Source organism: Clytia hemisphaerica, unplaced genomic scaffold (assembly GCF_902728285.1).
Source record: "Clytia hemisphaerica strain Z4C2 unplaced genomic scaffold, Clytia hemisphaerica genome assembly, whole genome shotgun sequence".
Classification (NCBI taxonomy): Eukaryota; Metazoa; Cnidaria; class Hydrozoa; order Leptothecata; family Clytiidae; genus Clytia; species Clytia hemisphaerica.
Window position 1 is genome coordinate 941,463 of NW_027103890.1, and position 21,826 is coordinate 963,288.

Sequence of the window (21,826 nt, forward strand, 5' to 3'; positions counted from 1 at the left end):
GGTGCACCTTAAAAAACCGAGTTATGACGTCACAACTCGGGTTTTTTAACTCGGTTTTTCAAGGCCTCCATTTGTTTGAAATCGTGACCCGTTTCGATATTTGTGATTTTAAGACTGTTGAGAATGCTGTTTTGTTACACTTCTCTAGTAAATTATCCTTCATGCTCGTACATAAACCACAGCCTCTCCCTTGTCCAAAGACTAAATGGCAACAAGGCTGGTTCATAAAAATATAATTCATTCTTTGTTCTTTTTTCTGTATAGAATCGTTGTCAGTGAGACCAACTGGAAATCTAGTACCAACCGCTGATCGTAAGGCTTAGCAAATCTACAAACCCTTATACATTTCTCTGTTCCTTGGCTCGGATAACTCTCGATATCCCGAACTCCCAACGTCTCGAACTCCCAATATCTCGATTTCCTAACATCTCAATTTCCCAATATCTCGAAGAAGGTTTTGATTTTCCTGTAACGTATTCAATCCGTTCAATCATGTTTATGGATACCTCACTCACAATAACAACCTTTCACATTTTCCTACTTATTCAGAATTTTCTTTCATTCATTTTCTTTTCATTCCAGCGTCAGCTGACTGTCCGAAAGGTTTCATCTCATACCGGAAAGCATGTTATTACATGGCTAAAGACAAAAAGACGTGGCAAGATGCTCAAGATTCTTGCCAACGAATGAATAAAGATGCAAACTTGTTGTCTGTTTCCAACATTTACGAACAAGGTATGATTTTTCATGTTTGAAAAATCCTTTTCGTAACCAGTGGGGTTTACAACGGGTTCCTCCATACTGGAAACTTTAAACCCTACCTTTTGACCTTAACTGTAAAGAAAAAGTCAACAAAAATTTAAAAATATTTTATAAAGTAAAAATTCTTTACAGCTTTTACAACCCAATCATTTACATTTTTTCCAAAACTAGAAAATTTTTGGAAACCACGATTTTTTTTTACCCTTTTTTGAAACTTTTAGAGAAATCTGAGGTTTGAAAAAGCTTTCCTTTCCACCTGACTACACCTGGTGTGAATTTCCCCAAGTAATCCACTTCCCCGGTTTGCTCTTAAAACTAATTTTAAACTTTTAACAAGTCTTTTACCAATTCCGTTTATTTTTGACCAGCCTATCTTTTCGCACACTACATTGAATACACCAATGTCACTTGGATTGGTCTATCACGTGACAAAGATCAACAAAACTTCAAATATATCGATAAAGCTCGTCTGACGTATGCGTTCTGGGCCACCAAACCAAAAACTACAGCTGATAAGAGGGAATGTGTCAGCCAAGTCAACGTGAATTCAGGTACTATAAGAACAATTTAAGAACATTTTTAAGAGTTAAGCTCATGTAAGCTTTAGAAATGTTGGGAGCTCTTATAAAAAACGTATTTATACTCGTGTCGATGTTATACTATTACAAATTTTATGGTTCCTCTGACGCTTTAAATTTTCATAACTCCTTAGATAGTTTTTGTTAAAAACTTTCAATTTAGCTTTCTACCTTCCTTCAGTTTCATGACATTTATTTTTTGTATTGTTTTGAAGTCAACATCAAGTGTCAAAACTTTTTAAAACGACGTTTCAAAATCTCCCTGGTCTCATATTCAAATCTTACTTGTACGCAGGAAGAATAAATCAAAAATAAAAAGACCATTCTAACCTCTCTATTTTCACACAATAAGCAAAGTACTACTTTTCAAATTGCACATTTCTATAAGAAATTCGGGCTCAATCTTTAATATTCTAATAACAATGTGTATATATGAGATTTTTCTACTCCTCCATTTTCCAGGCACGTGGCGAGTGGACGATTGTAACCAGCTACATCCTTACATCTGCAAGATTAATACTGAACCCATCGAAGAGGAGACATTCGTAGGTAATTGTACGGACGGATGGGACCAATACAACGGACTTTGTTATAAACATTTCAACCAAAAATCATCATGGGCAGAAGCAAGAAAGAAATGTGTTTCTTATGGAGGGGATTTAGTTGCAGTGGATAGTTACAGACTTCAAAAACATTTGGAATACATGATTCGTGATTTCACTCAGTCTGTTTGGATCGGTAAGTTAGTTCGTTTCGTACCAAATTTAGTTTCAGTGCCTTAAACCTTCGGTCACCTTTCTTTAGTAGCCCCCTGCTTCATTTTGGGGACAGGGCTCGAAAAATCTCAAGATTGGTGAGTTTTGACCAGTGACCAGTAAAGATAAATTCGAAAATAAAGAGAACTAGGAGCTAAGCTAGGAGAGCAATTTGAGTTGATATTTTACAGACTTGTCTGTATCTTACCCAAAATGCTCACTTCAAGCCTAACCGTTCTTCCAGTCTATAAAATACACGATAATTGGAGTTAATTTAAGTTAATTCAAAATAAAACAAAAATCCTGCACAAGATGCAAGAAGGGTTTTAAACGCTTACACTAGCACCCCCCCTTGGTGCTCTGTGGCGATTATTACAAGCCAGGCAATATCTTCCTGAGATTTTGAATCAAAGAAATATTTTCCCGATTATCTTTCTTTTACCCATACAAATGTATATCTTTCAGGTCTGAATGATCGAGCAATGGAGCACAATTTCCGTTGGAGTACAGGCGAATCATTCCACTTGGGTGAATCGTATAGTAATTGGAATAACAAAGAACCGAACGATAATTATGGCCGTGAAAATTGCGTTGAGATGTACAGCACGCATGGAAAATGGAATGATATGCCATGCTCATACAAACTAAGCTATCTATGTCAGCACCCACTAGGTGAGTAATACTACACTCGCCATTCCCAGGGTTGTTGCAACTGATAATGATTCATACCTTGAAGTATTTAGGAAGGAACTTAAACACGATGATGGGATAAGATAGAAAAAATCATAACAATCTTAAGTTTTTCGCTCCTCGTTTGATTCTGTCATTTCCCGGGGAGTTTGAGAGTTTGACTTTGACTCATGTATGTGCGGGCCGAATTTCCGAAAACCAACCATTAGAGACTGGGAGAAACAACTTTTGAAGTACCCTCTATCCGTAGGTTGACTATTCTTGTGTAACCCTTAGAAAAACTCTGGAAGGTAAAAAACAATCCTTGCCGTACAAGCATATCCATACATCTTTTTGCGTTATACGCTCGGTTAACTAACTTCGTATCAATCAATTTATAGAATGTAACACACCAGCTGGTGTTGAGAACGGAGCTTTGGCGGATGAGAATTTCTACGCAACAAGTTTCTTAAAAACGTTCGGACCAGAGAAAGCTCGTTTGAACGGACAAGCTGGATGGTGCACTAACAAAACAGACGGCTCTGAATCTTTGACTGTGAGTTGCTCTATATTTTCTATTGTTTGACGAAGTGGTTGAAGTCAAAGTTTCCAATATCTTGTTTATTTCAAACCTTAATTAAACTTCCATCAAACATTTCTTTAAGTCCTTTGATCCTTATCTCAGACCATACTAGACAAACGTGTTCAAAATTGTGTTGTGTTTTTCTTGATTCCACATTATCGCTCCTTCAGTAGCTCAAACATATTAGACTTTCAAAAGAAATTTGTGCTTGCGCGGTGTGGAAAAGGTGCGGAAGTTTTGTTTGTTAAAAATGCTGTTTAAGCAAATAGTAAAAGTTACGCTGGACGATTTCTTTTAAATATACTTTTCTTTTTTCAACAGATCAACCTTCAGAAGCTAATGCACGTGACTCGCATCAGTACACAAGGTGCTAAACATAATTCTTACCGTCAAAGTTGGACATTATCATACACGTTGGAATATTCTGATGATTATGAAGTGTGGCATGAATATGAAACACAAAATATCGATGGCTCTTCGTCAATGGTATGAAAAAGTCATTGCTTTTCTTACAAGATAATCAAAGTATCTACTATTTTAGTATTTTAACCTTATACATGGTATTGTTTTTATTGTCAAAGCAACGATTTGGTTGCATCCTTGGACTTACCTAATGATTAAGGTATATATCCCCTCTCCATTCGATCTTTTAGATTTTACCAGGAAATCGAGATGGAACAACCATAGCGTCCAACATTGTCGACCTTCGAGCACAATACGTTCGTCTAACACCGAAATCATTCAAAGGAACATACATGTGTTTGAGAGTTGAAGTATACGGTTGTCCCTCAGGTAAGCGACTTTTCCATTATTTGAATTTCTGTTTGTTTATACAGCAATATGTGAGTGATTCGAATAATGAAGCTGTATTGTATTCACTTTTCTTCGTTCATTTTTCAGTGTGCTTGAATCCGCTTTCATCGATTGTCAGTTCGTTCAAAACGAGTGACAAAGACGATCAACTCATTCAACCCGCTTCTTTATTCAACAATCCTTTCTGTCCACAGGTATATATCTTTATTTTATTCTTGTGAATGGTTGGGTAACAGATATCTTATACCCTCAAAACACTAAATAGGCTGTCTGCTTTGCAGCAAAATGTCCATTTTTTAACGGTAACAGTTCCAACGTCACATTTTCGAATTTTTAACTGGCCATGCAAATTAATAAGAGATTAGAGATCTGTGGTTTAGGATAGGGTATCTTTGAAGTCCACCAGTCATCTCAATGGTGATAGAGGGATTGTTCTCTAAGAATATTCCTGGGTTGTTAATCCTATAACTAAGGAAAAAATAGTTAGTTATAGGAATATTCTTATAGAAAAATGCCAAAATTACCTATCTTGAGCTCTAGTTCTTAATAATGGCCATTGTGGGAAATCCACTCTAAAACCGACCTATCATCTCAATAATAAATCGCATACCTTAAAAGGGAAAACTTAGTCGGGCAAAACTTTCTCGTAGGGGTGAAAAATTCATCGTTGGGGAAAATTAATCACCCTCCCCCTCTAAGGTATTTTACTTATGGTATCTCTGGGACCCTGAAGACCTTCAAGATCAACCCTTTTGAAAAATTTAAGAAAACAAATTTCCTTTAAAAACATTAAAAAAAGCATAATTATTTTAGCTGAAAGATATTTGCATCATAATTAGCTTCTTTGTAAAATCATAATCAAGTATTTGTTATATCATGTGACAATTTTAATAAAGCTTTGTAAAAAAACTTTCTTCAGTCCCTGACAAGCCTTTTAAAGGTCATTTGGAATTATCAAATTTTGATCATTTTTTAAGAAAGGAAAGAAGAAAAGAGACAAAACACCTGCCTAGTAAAATAAAAAATCTAGGGAAACCACAGCACTCTGCGGATTATTTTTTGGACCTACCTTGGAGGTCCTATAAATTAACCGATGTCCGTCCGTCCGTCCGTCCGTCCGTTCGTTCGTCCGTTCGTCCGTCTGTTACCAGCTTTTCTCAGGATTGGCTCATTAGTTTTTTCTAATTTTTGGCACAATGATGCAAAATGGCAATGCCCAAAATGTGAAGGAGCCCGATTTTCGAATGCCGGAAAAACCGTTTTTTTGGCATTTTCTCGAGATTTCATCATTAGTTTTTTCTGATTTTTTGCACAAAGATGCGTAATAGCAATGCCCAAAACATGGCTGAGTTCGATTTTTAAGTAAAATTCTTTTCTGGCCGAAAATACCAGAAATATACCGGAAATCGCCGTTTTTGCAGATTTTCATTGGACTTTTTCCTGATATTTCTTTGTTTTTTCACGCAAAATCATTATTGATATCAATGTCCACCATCAAGCATGTTTCAATTTTTAATAAAATTGATTTTTGAAGCCGGAACTATTTAATAATCGCCGGAACAACCTAATTTCGCCGGAAAGACAGTATTTCTTGAATTTCTCGAGCTGTACTTTACATTTTTTATGAAATTTTGCAAAATGTGACAGAGCCCGATTTTCGAAAAGCATTTTTTCCGGCCGAAAATGCTGGAAATATGCCGGAAAAACCGGTTTTTTGACATTTTCATCATTAGATTTTTCTGATTTTTTTGCAGAAAGATGCGTATTCGCAATGCTCAAAACATGGCCGAGTTCGATTTTTGAGAAAAAAATTTTCCGGTTGAAAATGCGGGAAATCCCCGTTTTTGCAGATTTTTACTGGATTTTTTCCTTATATTTCTATGTTTTTCACACAAAAACATTAGTGATAACAATGCTCACCATCAAGCATGATTCAATTATCAATAAAACTGATTTTTGCGACCAGAACTTTCTATTTATTTTTTCCCTAGAACCCTTCCCTCCCCCCCCCCCCATCATCAATCAATGATGAATTTCTTGCGTTATGCATGTTGCTAAACGCTATGTTTTCTGACTGATTTTTGGACCTACCCCGGTGGGGTGGAGGTCCTATAAATTAACCCATGTTCGTTAGTTAGTTAGTTACCAGCTTTTCTCGAGATTGGCTCATTCAAATTTTCTGATTTTTTGCAGAAAGGTGCATGACTATAAACCCTCGAATGTGACGGAGCCGGATTTTCGAAAAAGAAAATTTTTGGGCAAATTTAGGCCAAAAAACGGCTAAAAAACGTGTTTTTTGGACTTTGTGAAAAATTGGATCATTAACTTTTTCTGATTTTTTGCATGAAAGTAGGGTACCATCATAGGTAAAAGATGGCTCAAGCAGATTTTTTCAAAAAAATTTTGTTGGCTCAAAAAACGCATGTTTATCTATAAGAATCACTATTAATAAGCATACATCAATGTTCTTAGTTAAATTACTCAATTTTTTTATGAGATATATGTTTTTTTTTGCTCATGAGGGCTTACTTTTGAAAAATGCATGTCTTTAGACATGAAATTTTGGTTTCTTGGCGTGTTTTTTTATAAGAAACAAACGACTAATTTTAATAGATCGTCACTATGTTCTGAATGATTGTTTAATGGTCACGTAGATATCAATTATATATGTGTTAAATGCATAACCAGGTAGGTCCATAAAAGTATCACTTGTTTTTTCTTTTTTCTCATCGCATTGCTATCTAACTTTCATCATCAGATAGGTCCATTCAGCATCTAGCTTGTTAATGTCGATATTAAAAGGCTATTTCATTCTTTGATTACATTTCTTTTTAAATTTCTTTTTCAGAAATCATCAGCGACATTTTATCAATTATCTTTCCGTAATCCGGTCAACATAAACCGGTTCACTTTGTCATCCGGAAGTGGATCGTCACATTTCAATTATAAAATCATTTATGGACTTAATGGAAAAAATACGACTTCAAAGGTATTTGTTTTATTACTGTCTTTTTATAAGAATTATTTAATTCAGTTTTTTTTAGCCATTTTTGAAACCTAAGACTAGGATGGTAAATTCAGACTTAAATGTTTTAAAATGTATAATATGCTTACGAAAATCGAAATCAGCACCCACCTGGCACGCTGTTTCAACGTTCATCTAACATTATATGGACGTTGTGAACGTTAGACAAGCGTTAAAACAACGTTGCGTGTCAGCTGGGTACTTTCTCAGCCATTTCTTGAGCCTGAGATTGTTCCCAATTTGTTCTTTGATATTAAGATTGAGCCTCGTGTTCTTATGAAAAATGTGAATATTTTGCCAAAAAGTACAAAACACTAATTTTTGGGAGTATTGATGGTATAAGTCCTTTGTGATTTTTGGTTTTTAAAGACCTCGCAAATGACTATAAACGAGTGAAAATCGACACACATGATAAAGTTTGTCAGGGAAAGTTTTCTCTAATCTGGTCAAATGAAAGAATATCATTGAAATCTTCACACCTGGTAAATTTGAAAAGATTATTACAGTTATAAAATCTTTCGCGACTTTACAACCGGGATTTTTTTGTTCCGTTCTGCTGAGCACTTTATTTCTTGAATAAGACGTTGCCCAATTTTGTTTCCTCCCTTCTCATAGGATTACAATTCGAAAGTATCAACGTATCGCCTCGATAAGTCAGAACGAGCAACTATGGTCACTTTTGTCTTGATTAACCCAGATGAACATGTCTGCTTGAATGCTGAACTCTACGGTTGCTTGTTTGGTAAGTCGGAAAAAACCCATTAAGATGTTCCAGAAAAATAAATTGTGTGGAGTGTTAAGGATATCGGAGGTGTATGTCACTGACCTTTTAGTCTAGCAAGCTAGTTCAGATATAGTAGAAATAAGCAACAAGTAATAAAACAAACTAAATCCCGTAACAATAATCATATTATCATATTACACACATTAATTATAAGCGACTCCAGTCTACTGACCTTTATATATCCTGGACAAAGCTATATCCGCCATCTTTGATCGGAGTTTTTCGAAAAGTGGTATCCTCAAAGAAGCCATTGCAGTGTCGAAAATTAACGTCTAACGGCGCTATATCATCATAAATATTCGAGGAAAAGCGGATCTAGCGCTATCGGTGCATTTTCACCGCTATTGAGTAGTGTTACCATTAGGGTATCACTTTGAAAAAAACACAGATGAAAGCAAAGATTTTTCTTGGCTGGGACTGAGAAAATTTGTCCCAGGTATAATAAAGGTCAGTGGTGTATGCATATCAAAAGGGTTGGATATTACGGGGGTTAGTCTTATATTTCTTATTGTTTTTTCAATACTTTCAAATTTCATGATATTTTTTAGAATGCAACAGCCCATTGGGTATCGCTGATAAAAAGATCCCTAATTTTCTTATCCGAGCAAGGTCGTCCCGCCCTGGTTTCCCTGCATCAGCAGGTCGACTAAATGATGGATATTTCGGACAGAATTCATGGTGTGCAAAAACGAATGATGACTCTCAATACATCCAGGTTTGTACACTCATTTCAAAACTTAGTCTTTCTACACCTTGTGTTTGCCACTAGTTTTAGATATGAACTAGTCGCGAATGACATCAAGGGTTTTCGGACTTTTTTGTATAATTATATTGAATTAAGAATATGGTTGATATATTCTTAAGCTTAAAGCAGAGGTTTTTTCATGTTTTACCGAAGCTACACAACTGAAAGTCTGCCATTATGGAAGCAAACGTTCCAACTCTAGTCGTTTCCTTTACGCAAATCGAACGTTTGCTCTTCCATAACAGTGGAACAAGTCATTTTCAAATCGAAAAAATTTGAACGTTACATTGGGCTCTTCCAGAAAAAAATTGAATATGGAGGATGTAACATTTTTTGAAAATTTACCCCCGGACATTGTGACTTGTCCCCCCCCCCCCGGGCAAGCATCAGTTGACCCCCCGAAATCAAATCGAAAAGTGTCTATATCCAGGCACCTAGAGATAAGTTATGAGTAGGATATCCTTTAAGATTTATGAATTGGGTAAAAAACACAAAAAGTTTATCATCTGTCGCACATGGTATCGGCTCTGGATTTGTGTTTTGCGACCTTTCTAAGTTGTTCATATTTATTTTTTACAAGGTGGACTTGACGAAAAAAGGTCACGTGACAGGGATATCAACACAAGGTTTCTATGGTGAAGAAGAAAAGTACGTGACCGAATATCTTGTTCAATACAGTGATGACGCTGACTTATGGCGCGAACATTCCATTGTAAGTAATAAACATTACATCATTTTGTGCGTATGGTTTATAGATTGAATTTTATTTGAGTAGTTTCCACTTCACAGCGTAGTAATACTTTTAGGGGAACGGTGAAAAACAGTACTATTTAGTCGTGCATTACTCATTGAAATATCCCTTTATCATTTTCTTTATGACAACAAACTCCCGTCTATCGAGTATCCGAGAAAACATGTTTTCTTGTAACTGAAATTTTGCCAACAAATTGAGGACAGGCTGGTCATCATATTTTAGAATTTACTTCGAAAATAAAAACGATAAAAATCCTCAATAAGCGCCCTTAAAGCAGATAAATCAAGCGTAAAACATAACATTTTGGCTAAATCCCTTAAATTATAGAAATTAGAGAATAGAAACTGGTGCGGTTTGCAAGCCTCACTTATTATTGAAACATTCGATTTTTATAAACAATGACCTCTTTGAAACCAAACATTTAATTTTATAATGGCGGATTTTTGTTTTATAACTTACGCAAAACTGAAAATCTAAATCTTTCTTTTTTCCTTTTCAACAGCTTTTGGGTAATGACGACGGCGAGATAGCCGTGTTCAATAAATTGATACCCGCCATTGACGCCCGATACGTCCGCCTTGTTCCAACGGATTACGTCAATGGTATCTGTATGAGAATCGAACTACACGGCTGCCCTCTAGGTAAGGAAATCGCTCGTTTCGTATAGTCGACACTTTATCTGTCGAGTGGAGAGTTTTACTAGATAATGAGCGTCTTTAAGGCCGGTCTCCACTTTCGCGCGAAATGGGCGACAGTTTTTTTCTTAACCTTTTTTGCCTGAAGAAAAGACTATGTCATAAAAAAGTTTTACTTTTTTCATCCGTTTCGTCAATTTCGACCAACGGAGTTGCTTTATTTTTCAACCGACCAATGACCTTACAAAAACATCAAAAAATTTTCGCTCATGTCGCGCGAAAGTGGAGACAGGCCTTTAGCCTAACATTTGGCACTAGAATTCAAAGGAGGCCCGGAATTCCCGAGTTATTTTTTCCGAGTTAAAAAAACCGAGTTAAAAAAAACCCGAGTTATCCCGAGTTATGACGTCATTTTTGGAATTTAGTGACGTCATTTTTCATTTCATAACTCGGTTTATTTTGCTTCCTTTAACTTTCCGAGTTATTTTCCATTTTTTAACTCGGGAATTTTTGCTTCCTTTAACTTTCCGAGTTATTTTCCATTTTTTAACTCGGGAATTTTTGCTTCCTCTAACATTCCGAGTTATTTTCCATTTTTAACTCGGGATTTTTGCTTCCTTAACTTTCCGAGTTATTTTTCATTTTTTAACTCGGGAATTTTTTCTTCCTTTAGCTGTCCGAGTTATTTTTGAATTTTTAACTCGGGAATTTTTGCTTCCTGTAGCTTTCCGAGTTATTTTCCATTTTTTTTGGCTTGTAAAAACAGCCAATAGTTCCAATAAGGGTCACAATATCATAATCAGTTTTTTCCTCAATTTTTGCGGCACATACCCGTCAGCTCGCAACCCTAGTATCCCCGGGGCTTCTATACTATAAAGCCGAACGGGTCTTACACGATCCCTCCATTGTTTTTCAATAACACAGGGATGTGCCAAGCCAAGGGCGACTTTTCTGCATCTAAAAATTTTCTCACGAAAATTTAGTGTTCATTCATTCGCTTACGTTACGTTTATTCTTTGTACGTGTGACAACGAGTGACAAAAAACTCGACTTGCAGTTTCCTCGTTGCCTAAGTAAAATTTTCCAGTATCTTTCACTTCACATTGCGCAGAATGGGGTTTGATGTTCGAATTATTTTTATAAAAGACGGGTAAAACTTCGAATAACAATATACCTTCAGGTCAACATTTAAAGACTTTCCACTTTGAAAAGTAGCGTATTTGACCCCCGGAATGTTTTGTTACCCGCAGTCTAATTAGAGCCTTATGACACAAAAGATTCGATTCATAATTCGAATGTTTTGCAAAGGTCACATGCGTGCGGGAAACTTTCGAATGTTTTTCTGTAAGTTGATTTGGTGAGTGTGTGCACTCTGGAAAGTTTTATTCATTTATTTTTTAACATCTCTCATAAAAATCTACGAATAGTCTGTGAAATGATTGATTCAAGAATCGTTGGTGATTCATTCAAATTTTTTACAGCGAAGGGAGGAAGGACTCAGTGAATTTTTCTGAGAATCTTGTCATGTCACTTACAGTATTCTTTAATGAAATAGGGAGGAAATATGAATTTCGAAATAGCTTTATCTCATCACTTACCTGCTGTATTTTTTGAGATTTTATTTATGCTGTAATATTTTTGAAGGCCTTACACTTTGTTTATCTAGCAGGTTTTAACTTCAGTTCTTGCTTTTCAATTATTCACTTGTTTGTTGATTATTCATTTTATTAAGCAAGTTAAGGTTTTTCTAGTTGGTAATGGATGGTTATGTCTTTGATTTAGGTTGGTATGGGATCAATAGATTAAAACTGGTGTTTTTTTTATGAAGAAAAATAACTCGGAAAGCTAAAGGAAGCAAAAATTCCCGAGTTAAAAATTCAAAAATAACTCGGACAGCTAAAGGAAGAAAAAATTCCCGAGTTAAAAAATGAAAAATAACTCGGAAAGTTAAAGGAAGCAAAAATTCCCTAGTTAAAAAATGGAAAATAACTCGGAATGTTAGAGGAAGCAAAAATTCCCGAGTTAAAAAATGGAAAATAACTCGGAAAGTTAAAGGAAGCAAAAATTCCCGAGTTAAAAAATGGAAAATAACTCGGAAAGTTAAAGGAAGCAAAATAAACCGAGTTATGAAATGAAAAATGACGTCACTAAATTCCAAAAATGACGTCATAACTCGGGATAACTCGGGTTTTTTTTAACTCGGTTTTTTTAACTCGGAAAAAATAACTCGGGAATTCCGGGCCTCAATTCAAAGGATTGATAAAAGGTTTGGGGTTTCTTCGATATAACGAATGGGAATTGTATTTTCATTCTTTTGTCAGTGAGAACAAGCATGGCGGGTATTTTCCTTCCTTTTGTTTGTTTGACCACAAAGTGTTATTTGAGGTGCACATATGCTCAACCCATATTGTAGCAGGGTGGGTGTCTACGGGACCTCGAAAATTTTTTTTGATAATTTGATAAAGGTAGAAAAGGACCAAAAACAATGATCTCTTTTTCAAAACCTTCAATTCATTGCATTACTCTTTCAATGTATCGGGCACTTTGACTATGGTTAGACCTAATTTAATTTTCACAAATTATTCCTTAGAAATGTCTGGTGGAGTTGAACCGGTGAATCCTGGCAAAAACACAGGAGGTAAACATTGTATTTTCAAGTAGCTCAAATGTGATTAGAGATTTTACTCTCTCAAACTGCCTTCCTCAGAATGACGCCTGTCTAACGCCCATCACGCCTGTCTAACGCCCATCACGCCTATTTGATGTGATGCAAATATAAAAACAACGTTGCGAGGAAACTTGGTTGGATAATTTTCAATTATTTCAAGGGGCAATTAAACTTGAAAATCTTTCAGAAGCTTCCTTAAGCTTCTTTGATTATTTTCGTTTTTTTGAATATAATAGAATGGTTTTCTTTAAATAAAGATATGTACCTTACAGTGCACTTCGTCTATGTTTCTAAAATCTGCGTTAAAGCTAGAAATTGTTGGTAAAAACAGATTATTACTAGTGCAATTAAGGGCTCTGACCATAGTCCAAAAATTGATTTTGGTATTTGAACATAAAAGTTATATTTCAGGTTCCTTAACACTTTTAACAAAGAATTGCCTTTATAAATTGCTTTTTAATCGAATCCCTTAAGAGTAATTAAGAATTTAATTGCAAAAATGACGTTATGAACTTTAAAAAGATGTTAATAATATGTTGCATCACCCTCTTTTACAAAAAATGCTTAGTTTAATGGGTAATTAACTTTTTTGTTTCAAAATTTCTTTACACTGTCCGCAAAGAATTGAACTATTTTAAATTTTGCGGAAAATTTTTCTAAAAAGATGTGTCAAAAGTTATGACTGTTTTTGTAAGCAAAATCCAGATAAAAAATTGATGAAAAACCACTATTTTGAAGATTTCGAGACAAAGAAGCATTTACAAAAATTTACCGCAAAAATTCTTTTTGTTCGGCAAAAGATACACCATCTACTGCGAAATAATTTTCAAAATGTTTTTTCTTCGCCGAAACTAAGCTCTTGAAAGTTGAAATACTCTTCCTCACAAAAGTCTTCATTTTCTTCTTCATCAAATTTTGTCAATGCAATTTTTGAATTTTCAGATTCAGGAATAGTTTGTCTAACAGAAAATGTATAACATGCCATAGTTTTGTTGGTTACATCAGTCAGAAAACACATTTGAAACACGGCAATTATGAAAAATTCACTATGGTCAGAGCCCTTAAATATTTTGACAAAAAAGTATGTCAGACATTTCATTTCCGTTTTCATTCATTTTCAGATACATCAACTGGTCTTTCGAACGGTGGCAAAATTGGATTGGTCATTTTCTTTATTCTCTTAATTGCTGTCATTATAATTATCGGAGGTGTTTATTACATGAGACATCGCAGAAACGGATTTAGTTTACACAAAAGTTTTTCAAATCCCGTACATATGGACATAAATAATGACGAAATTGATATCATAAATTATGCTGAATAAGCATGAAATTTTGCTGATTATGCATGATGATTTTAGTTTTATCATTATGTAAGTGACTTTAATTTTTTTGGTAATATTTTTTGTTAATTTTTTAGAGATATATTTTTGATAATAAGATTTCAGTGAAAATGTAATATTGAATTTAATAAATTTAACAAATTCTATTTTGACCTGTCTAAGTCTGCACTTTTTTTATTTTATTGTAAAAAAACTAGCATTGTTTGAAATAAAATGAAATGTTTGTTTTCTACACTATAATTCAAATAGATGCACCCAGAACGGCAGGTCTTTAGAAATTTAACGACAATTTATAGTATAAATTAATTAACAAATCCATTATATGATAAATCTATGCATCATAAATTTCAAATTTTACCAACTGTATGTATAAATTATATTACGTTTTGTTGTATTTTAGAGATGTCACTTTTATCATTGTATGTTTTGGACTTGGTTTTCGGCTAATTCCAAATAAACCTCTTTTCTGTTAACAAAACCCTGTGCTCCAGTTTTAACGCCTTTAGTTTTATGTTTTAGTTCATGTTGTATTTTTCTAACCCATTTTTTACATTATTTTTCATATAGATAATAATATTTTACAGAGAATTTTTCTTTCTGTATCAAAATATAGAGAAAGTTTTATAAATGATATAAATATGATCGTCATTATTTTACACTCTAATGTACTTGACGGATTCTCACTGGCCGTGTGGTCAGAGCTGCTTTATGAATTCATAATTCCACTCAATATTCAATATTCATTTCGTACATTTTACCAGCACGAAATAATCAAGTTTGAGAATATCAAACAGTTAGAAAATGTTCTACTTTTTTATAATAATTGTTTCAACAGACCGTGTATTCAACATTTTTGTGGCTTTTCGATGGATACCAAAGATAAAACGTATATATTAAATCCAGAATACGTTGGCTAGGACTTGTAATGAAATATATAACCTTTTCTAGGTGAGAAAAGGTGAATCCCTCTTTTACTTTCAATCTCGACTTTGTGAAAAAAACTGTAGAGGCTGCGAAACTCAATTAGGAAAAACAACCCTCATCCGTAATAGATTTTTAAGGAATCACATTCAAGTCTTAGGGTTTTAACTTCATTGAGTCTCCAGTTATCAAAAGTGGCTTTTCTTGACTCAACCTATCGCCCATCTAACATTACATTATAAAGTCGTTATGAACGTTATATGGATGTTGGCTAGACGTTATTTTCATCCTATTCGTTCATCAAAATGTCCATTGAACGATTCTTTTCGCATACACAACCTCTCAGTATGCGCATCTCTGCTAAATTTCTTTTTCACAAATTTCGCACTCTTGAGAATTGTTGCTTGAGTCTTGACTGTTATTTTTAAATTTTCTTTTGCAGCTTTATATTCTCGTTTTGTTAACTGTCTTTCTAAGATCGGATCCAAAATAGTATGCCTCTCCTGTCCGATAAAACATAAAGTTATAAGTGAAAGCATATACGAATCAGGACACTTCTCTTTCAAAGCGACCCACTTGAGCTGTTGCTCGATTTTCCGTATGGGACCAAAACGGATAGTACTTTGTCGTCGTGCGCTTGCAGCAAATAGGCGTCCGCTCTCCGAGACACCAATGATACCTCTAAGACGTAGGTTCTTTAAAACTATTTTAGCACAGCCACACGTTTTGGAGATTGCCAAGACGTCTTGTATTGTTTTGCGTCGTGGTCGGCGCCGTAACAAAATGTTTAATATGAAGGCTTGAATAGGGTTTAAAGCAAGGTCAGGGTTAACAATGTCAATAACCAATGAATTCCCACAGCTCATAAAATCAATGATTTTGGATGTGTACAAGTCGAGCAGCATAGCAGTAGAAACTCCTAAAAAAAGAGAGCAATTGGTTTCAAAAGTTTAAAAATTGCTTGTTTTTATTTGGCCTTAAAAATCAAATATTCACCAAATTCTTTTTTCAGTTTTCGATGATTCTTCATTTATGAGGACCGATGTTTTAATGATCGCCAGATAAACAATGCACAAACAATCCCCACTCTTTAAAAGCCAGGGATTTTTCATAAACTCCTACAAATATTTAGACTAGTTTATTTTATCATCCCCATTTCACGAGACATCAATGAAAAAGAATTTAAGGCTGTGAATTAAAGTCATACTCGACTTTATGCAAATTCTCTGTTGAATTATAGTGAAAAATGATTTATACCTTGATTTAATTCTTCGTTTTTTTCGATTGGACTTTGAAGTTTTCCATTACTATTTTGCCATAGTAAACAGTACGATTCGCAAAGCATTAATTCATGGTCTGCAAAATGTCGGCTGTTGAAATTCGGACTCGAAATGATTTTCTTTATTGCGTCATTGTATGCCAATATATCTGTTTCACTGCTGTGGTGGTGTTTTCGTGATATGTGTACATGATGATGATGTTGTTCATTTAGTATGTGGATATCATCTGAAAGAAAATATTTCAAATTCGTGTCCAGTCCCTTATTTCACCTTTTTTTATTTATACGCGTCCATGAGTACAAAGTGATACCGGTGAACCTGGGTACTAGATTGTTTCACAACCTTTTGTCGGTAAGGAGTGGAGGCTTGAGTTCTCTCTCTCTTTATTATACTTTTTCTACACAATAGAATCTACTACAGTCTATATTATGGTCAGTCTCAAATGGGCTTTACTTTAATTTCCAATACTTAATTTTCCCAGTAGGTGGGAATACAAAATAGACTAGCCATAATTTTCATTAAAGTGCCACCGCAGAAGAACGATCAAATAAGCTGTTGAATTTTGAAAGAAATGTTACTGATAGCCTTTACTTCTGTTAGAATGGCATCTCATCTGAAGCAAAATTTAGTCTACAAATATTAGCAAGTTGTGTCTATCTGATAGATATCTTCTTATAGAGATAAGATAAAGTTATTTATCTGTTTTTTTTTGTCATCTCTTTTATTACCAAAATAATGGTATATAATGGCTTGTTTATATCATAGTAAACGCTACTGTACTAATCTGCCTTTTTAATGTAATAGTCACGCGACAAGTTTTAGAAAAACTCAAATTTTCTAATTTGCTTTGCTCAGAGCGGTTAATAACTACTTGTGGTTTAAATAGGGAATTTCCCAACAAAAAAGGAATTTCCCTTAATTCGACTCCCTGAGGTAATAAAAAAAGACATATAGAGCTTTGAAAATGGGTAATCAGATCAAAACTAATCCGGAAAAGTGTTTTTAATGATGATAAAACAATAGAAATGCAGTCAAGCTAAGAATGTTACGGTACACCATTTAACTGGAACTAAAATACTGAAAAACGCGCACAAAATTATGAGATGTTTGCCCAACTTCCTTATGCGTGAAGCTATGAATGCCATCCTCGGAAGCTTTAGGCTTCCTGCGGTGGCAAAAAACAACCTGACTTTGGGTTTAAAGGGATGCTTACCTCTGTTTGGGATGATATCATACTCCTCTAAGATGTGATCCATGATATGTTTTTGCAAAAGACTGTATCTCAAATCCCCCATTCCTTAAAAAACGGTTTCTCGCGTCTATACACAAAGCCTGTTTTTATGTTAGTTTTTGTTTTATAATATCATATGCAAATTCATAAAGAAAAATCTATGGTTTTAGTTGTTTTTTATCAAAAGTTTAATCATGACATGTCTATACGAATTTTTCAGTATTTTTAAATTTCTTAATTACGATTACTCTTCTCCTTTCCAACCAAATTCTTTGAACCGACCGTTCCACAACCAAAAGACGCGAGATTTATGTTTACATTTTGATGTTATTTCCAAAATCTACCATAAGCAAAGTTTTTTAGGTTGTTTCTACGCCTCGAATTAGCTTTCGAACTATGATGTCATGTTTAGTTAAAAAACACATAGAAAAATATTACGCTAATTACCAACTTTCCGCTTTATCCCTCAAGAAAGCTGTCGTGCTCTAAATTCAAGTCTTTGATAAAATCTCAATCAAGTACTCCACATATAAGCCTATAAACCAAGGAGCAGAAATTCCAATCTTCAAAGTTGAACATTAAGCTAACAAAATTCAAATGGTATGATTCATCATCAGATTTTTACTCTTTCAAAAGTGACTTTGAGAAATTGCCTTCAAAATCAACACCTTCTGCTCATCTTCCTAATCTCATCAAAAAGCATTACCTGGAAGGGATGTCCATGACTTTTGTTAAGAGAGTTGACAGCATTGAAGAGATATGGCGTAGACTTAAGTTATCGTACGGAGACCCAAAGCTGCTATTATCAAAGAGGCTTGAATACACTACTCTCTTTTGTGGCGTATTAGAAGTGACCCTGAGGAACAAAAATCGAGTCACTAAGTAAAATGCTAAGTTCATGAGAGTTACAATGAGCTTAGCTCAGAAACACCTAATTGAGAACTTTCTTCTCTATGGAAACACACTTGAGGACAGATGCTACACTGTTCGTTAACTCAAAGACTCTACAATTCTTCTCCTGTCCAGAACTCGCTCAGAAATGAAGCCACCTCAACGATTCAGCACATTACATCAAAAGGGTTATCGTACACAGCGTCTGATTTTAGGCACTCAACAATCAAAAGGCAAACATCAAGAAGGACGATGTCAACACGAATTTACATGCCCACATCCAACCCATGATGACTACGACATCAAAAAGCATGTTCTCATCTGTCAAGACCATGGGAATCCCATCAAGTCCTTCAAAACTTAAGAAAAATATAACAATATAATAGTCTATTTACCAGCATCCCAGGAAATTGATATGATGAGATTCTTGACAAAGTGCAAAATTAAGAGCTCTGCAATCATCAAATTTTTGTGGGAGTATCGTATCCACATCTATTCCTGATAAGGCAGTGTTTGATCACCCTGTTGCTAACGTTGACTGTGAACCCGGCTTAGAATGCGATTCTTCTGGAAGAGTGGAAGTGAAGCTTTCCTCGCTTTTTACGTAATTTCTCTCGCCCCTTTTCCGACAACTTCCCTCTTCCTTTCTTGTCGACACAATGGTCCGAACTGATTTTAGAATTTCGATAAAGGTTCGCGTGAGAATTATGAGTTTTCAATTTTTTTTTACGAATAGAATCCCCAGAATCCTTTTTGTCCCTTCCTGACAACTTCTTTTGTTGTTAACACAATTGTCCGAGCGGATATTTGATAAAAGATTCAGTTCTCAAACTTTTTTCACAAACCGGAATGCCCATTTCTTCTCTCATAGCTGCCATCTGGTGGGCAAAGTGTTTTAAATTATTAATTGTTGATCTTATACTGTATCGTTTGTTTGTTTTTATAGCATTTGTCGTTTCTTGTTTTTTACAGGGGCAGTGCGACACCCCTGCATAACATGTGCCTGCATTATGGTAAGCCAACCATAGAGTGATTTGTCGCAAATAAAAAACAGGGGCGGAAGATGTATTCGATGCCTTATTGAATTTTTTTTACTGTAAATAGAGCCTTAAGGGCTCTGGATATAGCCAATTTTTTGATTTTACACCAACTTAAATGGCAATTTCTGCATTTTAAAAAGATTAATGTGTATAACTTTTTTTATATGTCCTGTTAAACCTACCTTTTTAGAATTTAAAAATCGAAAAATTGAAATGAAAAAATTAAACGAAGAGTTTTTCGAAGAAGAGTATTTCACCTTTCAAAGCCCTAATATCGGTAAAAATCAAACATTTTGGAATTTTTTTTGGTTCAGGTGATGTATCTATTTAATATCTAAAAGTACAATTTCGGAAAATTTTTGTGGAAGTATCTTTCCTTTAAAATCTCCAAAAAAACTCATTTTTGGCAATTTTCTCCACTAAATTTCCATACGAAAACAGCTATAACTTGGGATGTAGCCAAATAGAAAATTTTTCCGAAAATATCTAAATAAAGAAATTATTTGTCATTAACTTAAAAAAAGTTTGAAACAATAAAATGATTTCCCCAAGGAGATTAGGCTTTTTTTGTGAAAAGTATATGAATAGCGTCGTTATGACGTTTTATTAAGGTCCATGCCACACTTATTCCTTAATTACTCATGATGTAATTACTTAACTTCATTTTTTCAAAAGCAGTTTGTTCTTAAACATGTCAAAGAAGGTTTTATCTTCAAATTCTGAAATTGATTTTTCAATATGACCAGAGCCCTTAAGTAATATGCTCCATCTATGTTATTATCCGGAGTCAAATTCTTGAAAATTAAGTATACTCGTGTAATTTACGGCATGTCCGAAAAAGAAATAAATTTGGCGCAGAAAATTGGGGGCCTTAGACATGGTCATCCATACGTCAAAAGAAGCGTATCAGGATGTAGATTTCGGATTTGCCTGTTAATAAAATTAATTTTTTGTCATTTATACGTCAATTTGAAATTAATTAATTTTTTGTCATTTATACGTCAAAAGAAGCGTATTTTTAGGGTGTATATTTCAGAAATAAATTTGGCGCAGAAAATTGGGGGCCTTAGACATGGTCATTCATACCTCAAAAGAAGCGTATCAGGATGTAGATTTCGGATTTGCCTGTTAATAAAATTAATTTTTTGTCATTTATACGTCAATTTGAAATTAATTAATTTTTTGTCATTTATACGTCAAAAGAAGCGTATTTTTAGGGTGTATATTTCAGAAATAAATTTGGCGCAGAAAATTGGGGGCCTTAGACATGGTCATTCATACCTCAAAAGAAGCGTATCAGGATGTAGATTTCGGATTTGCCTGTTAATAAAATTATCTTTTTGTCATTTATACGTCAATTTGAAATTAATTAATTTTTTGTCATTTATACGTCAAAAGAAGCGTATTTTTAGGGTGTATATTTCAGAAATAAATTTGGCGCAGAAAATTGGGGGCCTTAGACATGGTCATTCATACCTCAAAAGAAGCGTATCAGGATGTAGATTTCGGATTTGCCTGTTAATAAAATTATTTTTTTGTCATTTATACGTCAATTTGAAATTAATTAATTTTTTGTCATTTATACGTCAAAAGAGAGGTATTTTTAGGGTGTATATTTCAGAGCTTCCTGCTAATAAAATTAATTTTTTGTCTTTTTTGAGAAATTACTAGTGAAAAAGTGCTTTATGACGTAATAATTTCATCTAAATTTTGAGTTTTATGAGATAGTAAGTACTTTTCCCCTAATTTCCTAAAAAAGCCAAAAAATATTCTGTATAATAACAGGCAGTTCTGAAACATCCTTGTACGCTTCTTTTGACAAATAAATGACCCAATTTATATTCCCAAAATATTCTTGTCAGCTGCCGAGCTGCAATTATCAGAAAATAGAAACTTTTTCAAACAAACGAGAAGTAAAAACCTCTTTCTTTTTATCAATTATTTTGAGCTTGTTTTAAAATTCGACCCTTACAGTGCAATCTCACATGAAACGCATCCTTACAGTGCATTTTGGGATGCTGAAAAACCCCACTCTTAAGCACGGCACATACGTAGGCCAGACCATATGAGTCCCCCCGGGCAAAAGTCCCATCAAGACGAACCCTTGGATGGAAGAACTAAGTCCTTGAACAATCAATGAGACAATCATGTCAATCTGGGGGACAGGAGGCAAATTGTATAATTTGACTGTCAGCAAATTCAATGCTTAGATTTCTTTTTTTCAAAGTTATTGCAGCATTCGTGAGACAGCTTTTTTGAAAAGGAGAACCAAACCCTGGGGGAATCAAAATCATCAAAGTGCTTGCCTGTTTTTGACAACTTTATCCATCAATGTTCGACAGAAAAAACT

The 21,826-nt window shown here is 34.5% G+C and overlaps 2 protein-coding genes across 3 annotated transcripts in view; one reads left to right on the forward strand and one right to left on the reverse strand.

The window, feature by feature from the left end:
* The window catches only part of LOC136808603 (lymphocyte antigen 75-like), a 46,590-nt gene extending 31,835 nt beyond the window's left edge, over positions 1–14,755 (forward strand). For both annotated transcript variants that reach the window (XM_067065141.1, XM_067065140.1), the window contains exons 34-49: positions 265–312; positions 583–735; positions 1,131–1,313; positions 1,803–2,078; positions 2,561–2,767; positions 3,166–3,320; positions 3,669–3,833; positions 4,001–4,139; positions 4,248–4,354; positions 7,009–7,149; positions 7,801–7,927; positions 8,518–8,684; positions 9,295–9,426; positions 9,971–10,109; positions 12,694–12,741; positions 13,893–14,755. In XM_067065141.1, coding sequence (XP_066921242.1) covers positions 265–312; positions 583–735; positions 1,131–1,313; positions 1,803–2,078; positions 2,561–2,767; positions 3,166–3,320; positions 3,669–3,833; positions 4,001–4,139; positions 4,248–4,354; positions 7,009–7,149; positions 7,801–7,927; positions 8,518–8,684; positions 9,295–9,426; positions 9,971–10,109; positions 12,694–12,741; positions 13,893–14,095 — 2,390 coding nt within the window. In that variant the 3' untranslated portion in view covers positions 14,096–14,755. The remainder of the gene's footprint in view (positions 1–264; positions 313–582; positions 736–1,130; positions 1,314–1,802; positions 2,079–2,560; positions 2,768–3,165; positions 3,321–3,668; positions 3,834–4,000; positions 4,140–4,247; positions 4,355–7,008; positions 7,150–7,800; positions 7,928–8,517; positions 8,685–9,294; positions 9,427–9,970; positions 10,110–12,693; positions 12,742–13,892) is intronic.
* Positions 14,756–15,234: 479 nt separating this feature from the next.
* On the reverse strand, positions 15,235–17,608 carry LOC136808607 (uncharacterized). The gene is made up of 3 exons (XM_067065145.1): positions 17,528–17,608; positions 16,292–16,540; positions 15,235–15,953 (listed from the first exon to the last, which is right to left on the reverse strand). The coding sequence occupies exons 1-3, from the start codon at positions 17,568–17,570 to the stop codon at positions 15,319–15,321; spliced, it is 927 nt and encodes a 308-aa protein (XP_066921246.1). The 5' UTR covers positions 17,571–17,608; the 3' UTR covers positions 15,235–15,318.
* Between the last annotated feature and the right edge of the window lie 4,218 nt (positions 17,609–21,826).

What these genes read in the sequence shown, in the direction of transcription:
- LOC136808607 (XM_067065145.1), bottom strand. Translation starts at nt 17,570, where the DNA reads ATGGATCACATCTTAGAGGAGTATGATATCATCCCAAACAGAG. An exon ending in TGATATCATCCCAAACAGAG is followed by an intron (nt 16,541 to 17,527) that starts GTAAGCATCCCT and finishes ATTTTCTTTCAG; the next exon opens with ATGATATCCACATACTAAAT. An exon ending in AAACGAAGAATTAAATCAAG is followed by an intron (nt 15,954 to 16,291) that starts GTATAAATCATT and finishes CTCTTTTTTTAG; the next exon opens with GAGTTTCTACTGCTATGCTG.